Below are 13873 nucleotides of genomic sequence, written 5' to 3'. Positions count from 1 at the left end.
CATTTTAACTGTAGAAATAGGGCCTAAATTATTGATTTGCGATTAAGATAGTCTGTGAAAAACTGCCTGGGGAGACGGCAGCTGGGGATCAGAGATGGTTGGAATCGTGGCATGTCTGATCTTGCTTTATAAGAGATACAGTAGGGGTGTAATGGTAAACACAAGCCACGGTTCAGTGCGTACCTCTGTTTAGGGGTCACGGTTCGGTACCGAATGCCAAATTCCTGGGATCTTTTAATTTATTAATAGTTACAAAAGGAATTCATTAACTTTATTTACATTAGCAGTTTGTACATACTTTTAAATCTTAAAGCTTAAAGGGATAGTTCACCCAAAAATGAAAATTCTGTCATAATTTTCTCACTCTCATGTTGTTATAAACTTCTGATGAACACAAAGGAAGATGTTATGAGAAATGTTAGTAACCAAATGAGCCCCATTCACTTCCATAGTATTCTTTTGTCCTACTATGGGAATGAATGGGGCTCATGATTGCAAACTGATAGTAAAAACAGCACATTACATTACGCATATGGCAGACGTCTTTATCCAAAGTGACTTACAGTGCATTCAAGATATACTTTCCTGGGTTCAAACCCACAAACGTTTGCAATGACGAGCTACAGAAAAAGCGCAGTGTATTCAACAAGCCAATGAACTAATAACATTGGCTTCCTTCCCGAAGCATCTTTTGAGGGGTGTGAATTACAGAGCTCATGTGTAAGTATATGTGTTCATGTATTCAGAGTCACTGGTCATGCTGACAGATGTCAGTGGTGTGGCCACGTGTCGTCCTGACCCTTCTGAGCTCGTGACCCGTCCTGCTCCAGCCCACAGGCGCACCCTGCCAGATGCTTCCATCTGCTTCATTCTCTTTCTCAAATCTCATCCCTGTGTCCCCCTCCTCCCGGCTATAGAACTCCGCATCAGAGTAGATGATGTATTAAATGAGGCTGTTCAGTTGCATTGTAAGTGTAATTGTCAGTTTAACACAAATAAATAAAAGTTATCTTTTCATATAAGGCTCAACAAGCTCTAAAAATCACAAGCATCCATCAATAAAAAAATCCAAATGACTCCATTGGGTTAATACAGTACATATCTTTTGAATCTAATAAAGATATTTGTACAGAAAATCATTAATATTTTGATATTATATATAATGATCAGTACAATGCATATCCATGAAAGCCAATCAGTGATGAACCACAAACTAAAACTAAATTCGAGCTGCTATTCTATTTTAGTTCATTTTTATCATCACCTTGTCTTTGAAGTCGAAATGCTTTTCCTTTAATGAGCCTCCGCTTTACTCTCTCAGTTTCTGTTCAAATTAAAATGTCTCTTCTCTGGTACATCAAACATTTGTAATGCACACGGTGCTAATTTTTCTGATCCATGAATGGACATTTATAGATAGTGGTGGTGAATCACACAGGGACTGTCAGGATCTCCTACGGTGACATCCACTCACCGCACTGCATTTCTTACGGATGTCTCTCGTTTCTGCAGTTATACATGCAGCAATAATACCAGAGTTCCTTTAGGGAAGTCGCACCACTAGACGGCCATCTTTGCCTCCTGGGCAGTTGTTTCAGTCATGCAAGACTAAAGTCGTATCTACTTAAATGGGGAAAGACAGATATCTCTTTTTACAAGATTTAACATGAGTCTCAGGTGTACCCAAAATGCGTCTGTGAAGTTTTAACTCAAAATAGCCCACGGATCATTTATAATAGCGTATCCGAAATGCCCCTATTTGGGTGGGAACAAAAACGCACTTTGTCTGTACCTTTAAATGCAAATGAGCTACAGCTCCTTAATTCCTTACAAACAGACAGTGAGCGCTTTCAGTTCAAATAAATATGATTAATACAGCCTGAGGCAATAGTGTCTAGTTGACAAACTCGCTGAGGGTGGAAAGTATGGTAATGCGGGACTATAAGTGGTTGAGCTTTATCAATGTGACCTCACATTGATAGGAGAATCAAAACGGCATGTCTAAGGAGATTGCTTTGGTTTAATGTGGATTAAAAAACAAGAAGCGGGTGGATTTTGTTTATTTTATCGTAGAGTGGTTGTGTTCATACACTGCCAACCACTGATCTATATAAATGACTGGATTGCACATAGAACGCTTAATGTAACAGCGTGAGGTGAAGTCAGCGCAGAGTTCGAGCGGCCATCTTGGTATATCCAACCGGCAGAGGGCGTCATTGACTTCCATTCAAAATCATCATCTAAATTTTCCCGGTTTACAGCGTATCAGTTACACAAGATTAATTTTTAGGATATGTGTACGTAAAATAAGAGTTAATTTTGGTGTTATTTGCAATGTTTGTTTTAATCGGGCAGGATAATGGATTTATAAAAAACCGTTAAGGTGAGTCTGAGTCTGTGTCTGCTGCATTCTGTTAATGACACGGGTATAAATAAAGTTTTTTTGACATTCAGCTACACGGTGACGGTCAGCGTTATTTTTCTAAATAAGTTTAGGTAACTTGTAAGTTTAGATAACATAATTACAAAACCAGCAAATTATTGCATGCACATACCGTACAAAGCATAATTATTATTTATTTAGATTCTTATACTGTAATGAAGATGAATGTATAATAACTGATTAAAACGCAAAATGTACAACTTTCAGTAATTAACTATGTACATGCCGGACGTTTGCGTTGTAATAATGTACAGGGAGACTTCAGATATAAAAACGAAGACTCGTAAAGTGATGTTTTATCATTAAAATCTGATAACGTCCATTGATTTAATAGAACGTTTGGGTATACAAACATGGCGGCGAAGTGGCTTCACAATTGTGACGTCATGCGCAATTCAGTCATTTATATAGATCAGTGGTGCCAACACACATTTATGTCCAAACACCTTGTAAAAGTGGATTTTGCATAATATGTGCCCTTTAAGCTAAAATTGTGCTAAAAACAGTTGTTTCGGTTACTGTGCACAGTTTGGCAAGCTCCACACGTGACTCTGTCTAAACCCTCTCCCCCGAAAGCGAAACTCCCATCTCCAGAGCAGCCATATTGAGTCGCATTGTCTCCCATGGCAGTGCTCAATCTTGTTATATCCAGTATCTTCGGTTATGCATGCTCTCAGTACAGCCTAAATGCAAATCATGGACTGGGATTGCATAGGATTTTTGGTTTGTAACAGTTGCATATTCTGTTTTTCTGCTGTTTACAGTATTAAAATGCAGCAGTGAAACCTTTCGAAACCAAACTTTTGACCTTTTGTTGTCAGTGTCCTTGTACATAACAGGAAAGAAACTTTCAGTGTTGATTTAAGGCACATGTGCAGTCACTTGCAGATAAATTACTTGACTCTTGTTTCTCATAGGTGTGAGATGTTACACATGTGGTATGAGTTTGTGAAGCTGTGGGATACATTTCGGAAATGTGTGATTGATTTGGCTTTCTGGATAAAGGGGGAACTGGGAGATAATGGATGCGCGACCCTCTGAGAAACAATCAGATTAGTAGCTCATGCTATGTGTACACGGGTTAAAGGTACGGTATCACATTTTGAAAAATGCTAATGGTAGCCGCCTAGCAATGAAATCACGATTCCACCCTCAAGTCAAATCGCCATCCAAAGTCACGCCTCTTTCCAAACACATGAACACGCACAGATCAGACGGTCACATTTCATGTCTCATTCACTAGCGAGAAAACTTTGCAGTACAAAGTGAATAACACTTCCAAAATAACCAAAATAAACAACTGGTTTACATCAGAATTAGTTTAAGCACACGTTCGGTTGTGTAGACATAGTAACTATATCGTTACGCTAATCCGTAAACGAATACAAATTTCATAAGCAACACAACGTTTCATCAAAGTAGAATATCTGAATTAATCTCAATACAAACATATCGCGTACCTACCTTACCAAAATAAACAGTGCAACGACTCTTTCAGACCCTTTGCCTCCTGAAGCTGTTTGCATCTCGTGGTAAAGCAGTAAAGTTACCGATGTTAATTTGGGTTTTTGCTCTTTGCTGATCCAGGCAGTTTTTTGCTGTTGTTGTTATAAAAGATGTCTTTCGTTTTGTGGGTCCTGTGCAGGTTGTCAATTCAGCAGAAAAGTTTTACAGACAGGAGGTGAGCGCACGTGAATGCGTCGATGACGTATGGTGTCTGCGTGGACTAGCTGCGCGGTGGGCATTCAAATTACGCTTGCGTATGAGGGACAAAAAAGGCAACGTCCGTTCAGACCGAAATATATGATTGGGTGAAATTTTTTGGTCCTACGCCTTTCACAGATGACATAAATTTCTACAAATAAATTTAAACAACTTAACACAGTGATTGCTATCAGGATGTGAGGAGACTTTTAACCAGCATAACTAAAAATGTTTCAGGTTTAAATGTGTTTTACTTTCCCACTTTTTACATCCTTTGAAAATTTTAATCTGGCTACATCAGTATATCCCCTTGTAATTAACTGCTGTACATTATTTATTAATTTTCAGTTTGAATACTTTTTTATGTAGTGTCAATCATTTATGCCTCTATCAAATTTTTCGAGATTTTGTAAGAGATTTTTTTCGTATCCAAACCTTTGTAATTAGCGTTAGAGTTTGCATCATTCCCACCCTGTGTGAGACAATGGAGGAGCTCCCCACTCTCGGCTTGTGCAAATCTCGCTCAGCTTTACTCCGGGAGTGCTGATGTACCGAGCCGTATTTCTAGGTCATGAGAGTTTATGAATAATAAATCGAGTGTGCTTTAAATGCCATTATTTATAGAAGCACAACGACAAACGTTGCACCTCATTCCTGTATTTTCTCTGATAGTTTTAGTGACACTGACATCTTCAGCATTATTCCTCCCACCATGCGTTTCCAACTGTGGCATGTTTAGCTGTTTTTTTCTAGCTCGTGTTGGCCAGGATGAATGTGAGACGAGCTCTGAATGAGCTAATGAATGACTCAAGGGCTGGGGCCCGGGAGGGACGGGTCACATTTGGTTGCCGAGGCGTGGGTCCTTTAGTGCAGGGAGTTGAGATTGTTAGCAGGCGAAGGGGAAATGGTTTGGGCAGGAGTGATGAAAGAGCAACCGATCTCATACAGGATTATTTGGTTAAGGCAAGAGTTGAGGATTTTGGCCTAGATGTTTAATTGTGGGACCACTCGGATGGAAAACAATTAGAGCGTAGTCAAGTAGGTCTATTTTGGTGCTTCAGGGTACAGTATATATTTTCCAGAGAGCACATGACATATTTGCAGCTACTCTATAATCAACGTAATAACAGTGGGATCCGAGTAATCGGACATGATGCTGTGGGTTTTCCGAGCTCTTTCTTTACTGGACCCACATAATGCTCAACCATGTGATGCACATCCTCACAAAGTTTTTCATTAGCAAACTTGTATTAGTGGTGTTTGTTTTTCAATACAAACAATCATCACTCGTCATGTATAGATTTATATATAACAAATATTTTTTACTTTAAAACTCTTCGAGAAATTAATCCAATTGTAGATACGTAGACTCTCAGAAATAAAGGTATAAAAGCTGTCACTGGGGCAGTACCCTATAAAAAAAGTAAACCTTTGTACCTAAAGGGTGCATATTTGAACCTTAAAGGTACATACTGGTACTTTAAAGATGCATACTGGTACCTCAGATGTACATTTCGTACCTAATTGGTACCTTTATTTCTGACACTAAAATGCACCAAGTAATTTAAACGTGTTCTGCTTTTTTATTTCTAAGCATCCACGGTCAGTTCTTCACATAGAGGGTTTGGTGGTAGGATTAGGATAGAAACAACGCTCATCCGGTGAGATTTCATGTGATTTTGGTTGTTGCTGTATCCCTTCTAGCCATAATAATATCTTCTCACATTATACAGGATCTTCTTGGCCAATCATCGTGGAGAATTACTCTCTCTCTCTCTCTTACGAGTCAACGTTACGTTTCCTCCGCATTGCTAAGGTCATTCGTTTCTAGTCAGTTGTTATGACCCTCCCACTAAGGTACAACTAGTTATTTATCTACTGGGGAAATCTGAAGGCTACCAAAAGTTGTTTATCGAGGTAAATAGCTATTGCCAACACATACTATTGCTACGATGTGACGATACGATGCGTCAGCACACTCACAGTACACTCATCCTATGGTCATGATGTGAGGTCACAGCACACTCGCTGTGAGGTCATGGTACACTCAATGTGCGCTCATTTCATGTTCACGATGTGAGGGCACGGGACACTCACTCTGTCATAGCAGGACAGCACACATATGTCTGGAAAACGAACCTCACCCTTCTTACCCATAATTTCTAAGAAATATTATAAGAATGACAATAGGATCGTATTTAGGACACTTTCTACAGAATATTTTATACAGGCCTATAGACGGTTTCAGCAGTAACAACATAAACAAGTGGCTTTCGTGGTCAACACGTAACTTCCGGTGAACTCTGTCAAGAATAAATAGTCCTTTTAAAGTAGTTTATTTATATAACAAGCAAAATAAATAACACGTAGATTACATAGGAAAGAAAATATTTGTTATTTTTAAATTTTTTATTGCGTCACCACATGTATCTGCATGGTGTGTGTGTATATACCATATGAAATGTCAAGACATGGTTATGACATCAAGAAGCCTATAAATAAAGGTTATAGATGACGTCTCGGGCACATGTTTCCAATTAGCAAAAGTTAGCATATTAGCTTATGCTTTATGGCAGAGGTCCCCAACCACCGGGTCGCGACCCGGTGGCAACTTGTCCACGACCCAGTACTGGGTCGCGACCCGGTGGTTGGGGACCTCTGCCATAAAGCATAAGCTAATATGCTAACTTTTGCTAATTGGAAACATGTGCCCGAGACGTCATCTATAACCTTTATTTATAGGCTTCTTGATGTCATAACCATGTCTTGACATTTCATATGGTATATACACACACACCATGCAGATACATGTGGTGACGCAATAAAAAATTTAAAAATAACAAATATTTTCTTTCCTATGTAATCTACGTGTTATTTATTTTGCTTGTTATATAAATAAACTACTTTAAAAGGACTATTTATTCTTGACAGAGTTCACCGGAAGTTACGTGTTGACCACGAAAGCCACTTGTTTATGTTGTTACTGTTGGTGCAAGAACGTCCCGAAAAAATGTGTATAATAGCCACGTAATAGCTTAATCGGGTATTTTGTACTGTAAGAGCCGACTTCAAATAACATCAATCATTTCCACTTTTGAACAGAGCCGCGCTCTCTCTCTTTTTCTCCGCCTCTCTCTCTCTCTACCAGCGCATCAGCGATCACATTGCTGTCATTAGAGTTTGAGCATACAGTACTTCTAAAACACAATCGATCAAAGAATTGCGGAGGAATGACTTTATGAATCATTTGCAAATGTACGTCGCAATGATGTACATATGCGGAGACGTTCAAATGTGTGACAGCGCAAACGACTGAAAAGTAATTATTTTATTCTTCTTTAAAACAACTTCAGAATTATCCATTGATCGTAGCACCATGATCAAAATAAACTATAAGGCTAATAATATTTTAACGGCTACACTTTTAACGTAGGTTTGAAAGGAACCTAAACTTGTCAATCATCATTAATCATGGTAAACGTGAGTCTCCGTGCCTCTGCGCCCAGCCGCAATTCTTCTGGCATCTCTCCTCCTTCACTGCATTTTTATTCTCTTCTGTTACTTGGAATTGGGGCTCGAGCCCGACCAAGATTCGAGCAGCCTTCGAGAACAGCAAGCCAAGTTCATTTAGGTTCCATTAATTATTAAGACTAAATGGACAGGCAAACTAGTAAAAACAAAAAGTAAAAAACAATCCGCCAAAATATGGTTTTACACGTCTATAGAAAATATACTATAGCCTAAATAAAGCAATTATTAATTTTCCTAATGCATGGTTGTTATCTTTACTTCTGTTTAAAACTTACATTTCGAAAAGGAGGATTTTCAGCACGTTTGAACAGCAACTCAGCGACCCCAATCACCCCCCCCCCAATCTCACCCCCGGTCCGCGAAATTTTTTTAAAGCTGAAACCGGTCCGTGGTGAAAAAAAGGTTGGGGACCCCTGCTTTATGGGGTTAGTTTGAGCTCACAGTGAGTGTGCAGTGTGGTTACACTTTTAGATCACTGTGACCCACACATTGTGACCACATTATGAGTATCTTGTGAGCTTGATCAAATTATTGACTAGGTTTTTACCTTGTTGTCTTTTAATACCATATCTCTACTTGTACTCACATATATTTCAGAGTGAATTACATAAGAGGAAAATAGTGGGCATCGCTAGTGTTTCCACTCTGAATTGACGGGATATAGAAAAGTAGGCATTTCATTCAGAAATGGAACTCGCATCAGATGGACAGTTGGAGGGGGCGGAGTTAACAAATGGGGGTGGGGTCTGCCCAAGATGACTAGCTGACGTCACCAGAGAATGATCGCCACAGGAGCGAGGAAAAACATTTCCAGATTTTGATTTAAAATAATGGGAGCGTATAATTTGAACAAAATAATAATAATGACCAAAACAGATTTTTAGTTTATAATGAAAAAAAGATTTGTCATTTTTATTTCATGGGGACTCCATCTCTTATTTAGAAATATTTCTGAAAAACTGTTCAAACTTTTCTTTTTATCGAGAATAAAAAGGGTAATGGTCGCGCATAGCTGGTGGTCCTCATTTTTTTTTCCTGCGCTATGCTTTCATGTGACGGACGATAATGGCATTTTCTCCTTCAAGCTAACAGCACCCTTGACCCTGTGTGGACTCTTTTGGCCCCTCTGGATAGTAAAAGTATGCATTCCAGTGTGTTTGGGGCCCTAGTAGCTCAAAACAGTGAAGATGAAAGCTTTTAAAGAGGATGGGTTGTAGTTTTATAAACTTTGATTACTTTGAGCTTAAAGTGCTGGTGGATAAGTTTATTCTATTTTGTTTCATGTTTTTAGTTTAGTTTAATAAGTTTATTTGAACATGTAATACAATAAAAAAAATACAAAAAATATACATATATAGTGTATATATAGTAAAGTATGTATACAGTTTATAGACAGTTTCAGCAGTAACAACATAAACAAGCGGCTGTCGTGGTCTGCACGTAACTTCCGGTAAACTCCGCTAAGAATAAATAACAACAAAGATCTTTAAACGTAGTTTATTTATAAACAAGCAAAAAACAACACATAGATTACCTAGGACACCAAAACATTTGTTATTTTCGACGAAGCATTTGTTCAAGAGATCAGTTTAGCAACTAGTCAGATCATTAAAAAAACGAATCCGGAAGTAAAGTTCGGATGCAGACGTGTATTGTGTCAGTGCACGTGCGTCCGATGAAACCGTCTATACATACATACAAAACTTAAACAACAGGTAAATAAGGACATGTACTTCTCAGCACATTCAACCAATAATTATTATAAATAATAAGTAATTTAAAAAAAAAAAACACGATGGTACTTAAAAGTTTGACTTTTATTATTGATCATACTTAAGGATTTGAGCAAACCCCATCACTAGGTATCAAACTAAAGAATCAAACTAAATTAGACTAAGTATCATATCATGTGAATCATCAAATCAGGCTGCTGATTGGCAGAGTTTACAGGAAGTTACGTTTGTTTCATGAAAGCCATTTGTTTATGTTGTTACTGCTGAAACCGTCTAGCAACAACCCAGAACACCCTAGAAACCGTAAAAAGAAACCTACTTTGAACACCTTGGCAACTGAGTAGCATCACCCTGGCAATCATTTGCATCACATTAACATCATGGTGGTGGTGGTGCACAAAAACCTTGTAGCATCCTTCATAATTGTTTTTGAGTATCTCATCTGTAATTTAGCATAACATTTATTCATGCTTTAATTTGAGTGAAAACATGTCTTATTCAAAATGTCTTTTTTCTTCTCTACAGGGCATTATACACATATGAAGATGACAGTAATGATCTAATCCTGTCTGCTTCAGGAGGTAGGCGACATCTCAACATACTTCCTCTCCAAATATAGATGATCTAATAATAACCGACCAGAATCCAGTCATGCACAAGCAATAATCCTGTCAGTTTTGACTGATGATATTCATTTGCATTGTTGATGTATCATGATGTTGCTGGGAAGATCGTGTGATTTTGTCATGACAAAGGCCAAGCGCATTAAATTCGACATTAGCGCTACTGATGTTGGGCAAAGACAAAGGTCTATAATAATTTGCACCGCATCTAACCATAAGCCTGAATAGACTGTAATCTAACCGTCTATGAGCAGATTCAATAAACAAAAGCAGTTCAGATCTCACCGCGCTGGACTGTTATTTATGTAATGATGTCGTCTGGTAGAAGTGGTGGAGGTAAAGCTGTCATTGTAGACTAATGACAATCATTCACTCTGTGGCTGATGGAGAGCTTATTATTAGCACACAGGAAAACCATTCAGAATTATATTAGTCGCGGAAACCAAGAGGTTTCCTGCGACGTTTATTCAAAGAGTATAAATGTACTCTTAGTAAAATTGTTATATCATTCAGTTGTAAAGAAACTTGTGCTTTTATCATGCAGCCTATTACTTTCTCTTCTTTGTCGCCATAAAATTGAAGTTATTTGCATAGTAATTTTGTGTACATGCATATGGATAAATCTGATGTTAGATTTTCAATTAATTGTCAATAAGAATTAAATCGATAAAACTTAATGATTGTCGAAAAAGCCAGGTCATGCACGTGTGTCCGTGGCGCCTGTGCAAAACACATACAGCTGGATAAAAAATGAAGCGAGCATGCAGAAGCTAAACTAGCCATGATCACAACAATGCTTGATGCCAAACACACACCTGGGCTTTTTAACGTCATGAGAGATGAGGCTGGCTGTCAATGCAATGAAATGGCTTCCATATTTAATCTGATAGGGTCCGATACAGAAAATGCAAATACGGTTAGGATACTTAAAGAAAAGACCCTCTTCAGGAAAGCCTGCAAGGTTAGCGATGCTGCTAATGCTGCTATTCACAGAGAAGGAGACCAGAAGCCGTTTTTAATGGACATATTAAAATGTAATCTCATATTCTGGCAAGAAACTGTAAAATGTAAACTGTAACTGACTGTCGTTACACTTTGAATGCCCGCAACATATATCACTGATCATTATTGAGTGGCTGAGGCGCTACACGCTAGCCAAGTTGACTGTTGCATGTTTTCTACTGTAAGGTTGCCATCTCCATATTATAAGCATCTTTGCTGAAAGTACTTCGCAGGTCTAAGCTGAGAAAAATAACACTTGATGATAATGAAACTTTTATTTTGACATGTCATGTACCCATGGACTTGCATGCGACTGTTACCAGATGTGAGGTGGAGTTATACACGGTGTCTATTAGTCATTATATTTCATTACAAGATAAGTTTACATTGATGATTTTATCAAAACACCAACTACATTAACTCATTTTACAAGCCCACTAGCATGTTATTTATACAAAGTAAAAATCTTTAAATCGGCGTGAGGATGCTGCCGTTTTTACACACACTTTTATGTCTTTGCTATATGCGACTGCAGTAAAGGCTTGTTGCAGTATTAGTTAACGATTATTCGATTGATTGATCGTTAATTTCAAACGATCATCGAATATGAGAAATTGCATAAATTGACATCCCTAGTAGATGTTTATATTGACTGGATATGGTTGAATTTAGGACTTATTAATATTATCAGTTTAAAGGGAAACCAGGCAAGTCTGCGTATTATTTCTTTACAAGCTCCCCCTAGTGTCTGGAAGTAAATGCTTTCAAACACACTGTCATAAAAACGAACTGTTGTCCCTCCCCCCTCGTAACCAGTAACAGTTTATTAGCTTATTTCCAATCCAGTAATGTAAGTTATGTAAGTTAAGTTAGGTAAGTAATATTTCCTTTCCAACTGATTTTTTATTTTTATTGTGTTGTCATGCATAATAGTATTTTTACAGTGAACAACCGATGTGAACGAGGCAAACTACTGCTTTCGTGTTTTGTTTTTTATTGGGAGAGTGGGCATGAGAATAATATAATTATAAATGAATAAAAAACATATAAAAACAAGCAAAGGGAAAACGTAATTCGTCCAGATGAACATATAGAACTTACTAATATAGCTTTAGACAAATATTATCCTTCTACATCTATCCGTCTATCTATCCGTCTATCTACCTATATATATCTATATATATATATAGATATATATAGATATACGTGCCATTCTTCCCAGATGCATCCTTGCCAGGATTTCGGTGCGTCTTCCGGAAGTCGTATTTGTTGACACCATACGCCAATTAGTTAAAAACATTAGACATGCAATCGTAGTTTCATTCTTACCTTAAAATGTAACTGTTGCTTTTCTGTAATAATAATAATAATCCTCTATGATGTATGCGGTCGACAAATATGACTTCCGGAAGACCCACCCGAAATCCGCGTCCAGGAAGAATGGCACGTATGGTCACCCTAATTAGGGCCCGAGCACACCGGGGTGTGAGGACCCTATTGTTCTTCAAGGAGTTATTAGGGCCCGAGCACACCGGGGTGTGAGGACCCTATTGTTCTTCAAGGAGTTATTATTTTTTTTCTTTTTCTTCTCCGACTTCAGCGGGACTTTAGAGGGCCTAAACATACTCGAAAACTCATGAAATTTTGCACAGATGTCAAGAGTGATGAAAATTTACATGTGGTGTAGGCTTTAGAATTAAGCGTGGGAAAATGGCTCTATAGCGCCACCTACAAATTTTCAACGAAGCAGCCCTCGGACTGTGTTTGACGTACAATTACGAAATTCGGTACGCTTCTGTAGCATGACATGACCTACAAAAAAGTCTCTTGGAGCGAAGCCGTAAACCAAACAGGAAGTCAGCTATTCTGAGTTATTTTTGTGATTTGGGCGCAGTTTTTGTCATTTCCAGGCGTCATACTTTAACTAACTCCTCCTACAGTTTTCGTCGGATCATCTTCATATTTGGTGAGTGTCATCTTAAGGCCTTTGTGATGCTAAATTGCGAAGGATTTGACTCTACGTAAAAATTTGTGTCGGTTCTGGCCCGACAAAGTTTGATGTTTTCCAATGAAACAGGAAGTTGCTGGAACTCATGCATACAGTGTCCGATCTGTCCCAAATTTCACATGATTGCTAAGAGTCCTGACCTGAACACATCTACATAACAATTTTCATTTATAGCCATAGCGCCACCAGCTGGCAACCTGAAGGAACATGTTTTAGCGCCACTTTCAAATATTGAATGAAGCAGCCCTTGGACTGTGTTTAACTTAAATGTACGAATTTCGGTATGCTCATGTATTATTACAAGCCCTACAAAAAAGTCTCTTGGAGCAACGCCCTAAACCAAACAGGAAGTCAGCTATTTTGAATTATTTCTCAGATTTTGTCTCAGTTTTTCTCATTTCCAGCAGTCATACTTTAACTAACTCCTCCTACAGTTTTCGTCGGATCATCATCATATTTGGCAAGTCTCATCTTAAGGCCTTTGTGAGGCTAAATTGCGAAGGATTTGATTCTATATTAAAATTTGTGTCTGTTTCGGCCAGCCAAAGTTTGATGTTTCGCTATGAAACAGGTTGCTGGAACTCAGGCATACAGTGTCCGATCTGTCCCAAACTTCACATGATTGCTAAGAGTCATGACTGCTAAGAGTCATGACCTGAACACATCTACATGTCAATAGTCACTTATGGTTATAGCGCCACCAGCTGGCAACAGGAAGTGACATGTTTACAATGATTATCCAATGTCTGATCTGTCCCAAACTTCACATGATTAATAAGAGTCCTGGAGTGAACACATCTACATGTCATTAGTCACTTATGGTTATAGC

The 13873-nt window shown here is 38.3% G+C and overlaps 1 protein-coding gene across 6 annotated transcripts in view; it reads left to right on the top strand.

Moving 5' to 3' along the window:
• dbn1 (drebrin 1) overlaps nt 1-13873 on the top strand; it is a 98069-nt gene that overhangs the window by 56102 nt on the left and 28094 nt on the right. For all 6 annotated transcript variants that reach the window (XM_065287360.2, XM_065287358.1, XM_065287363.1 and 3 more), the window contains exon 2: nt 9937-9992. In XM_065287360.2, coding sequence (XP_065143432.1) covers nt 9937-9992 — 56 coding nt within the window. The remainder of the gene's footprint in view (nt 1-9936; nt 9993-13873) is intronic.

The sequence above is a fragment of the Paramisgurnus dabryanus genome, chromosome 18 (assembly GCF_030506205.2).
Source record: "Paramisgurnus dabryanus chromosome 18, PD_genome_1.1, whole genome shotgun sequence".
NCBI lineage: Eukaryota > Metazoa > Chordata > Actinopteri > Cypriniformes > Cobitidae > Paramisgurnus > Paramisgurnus dabryanus.
This window is presented reverse-complemented; position numbering and strand designations above follow the sequence as displayed.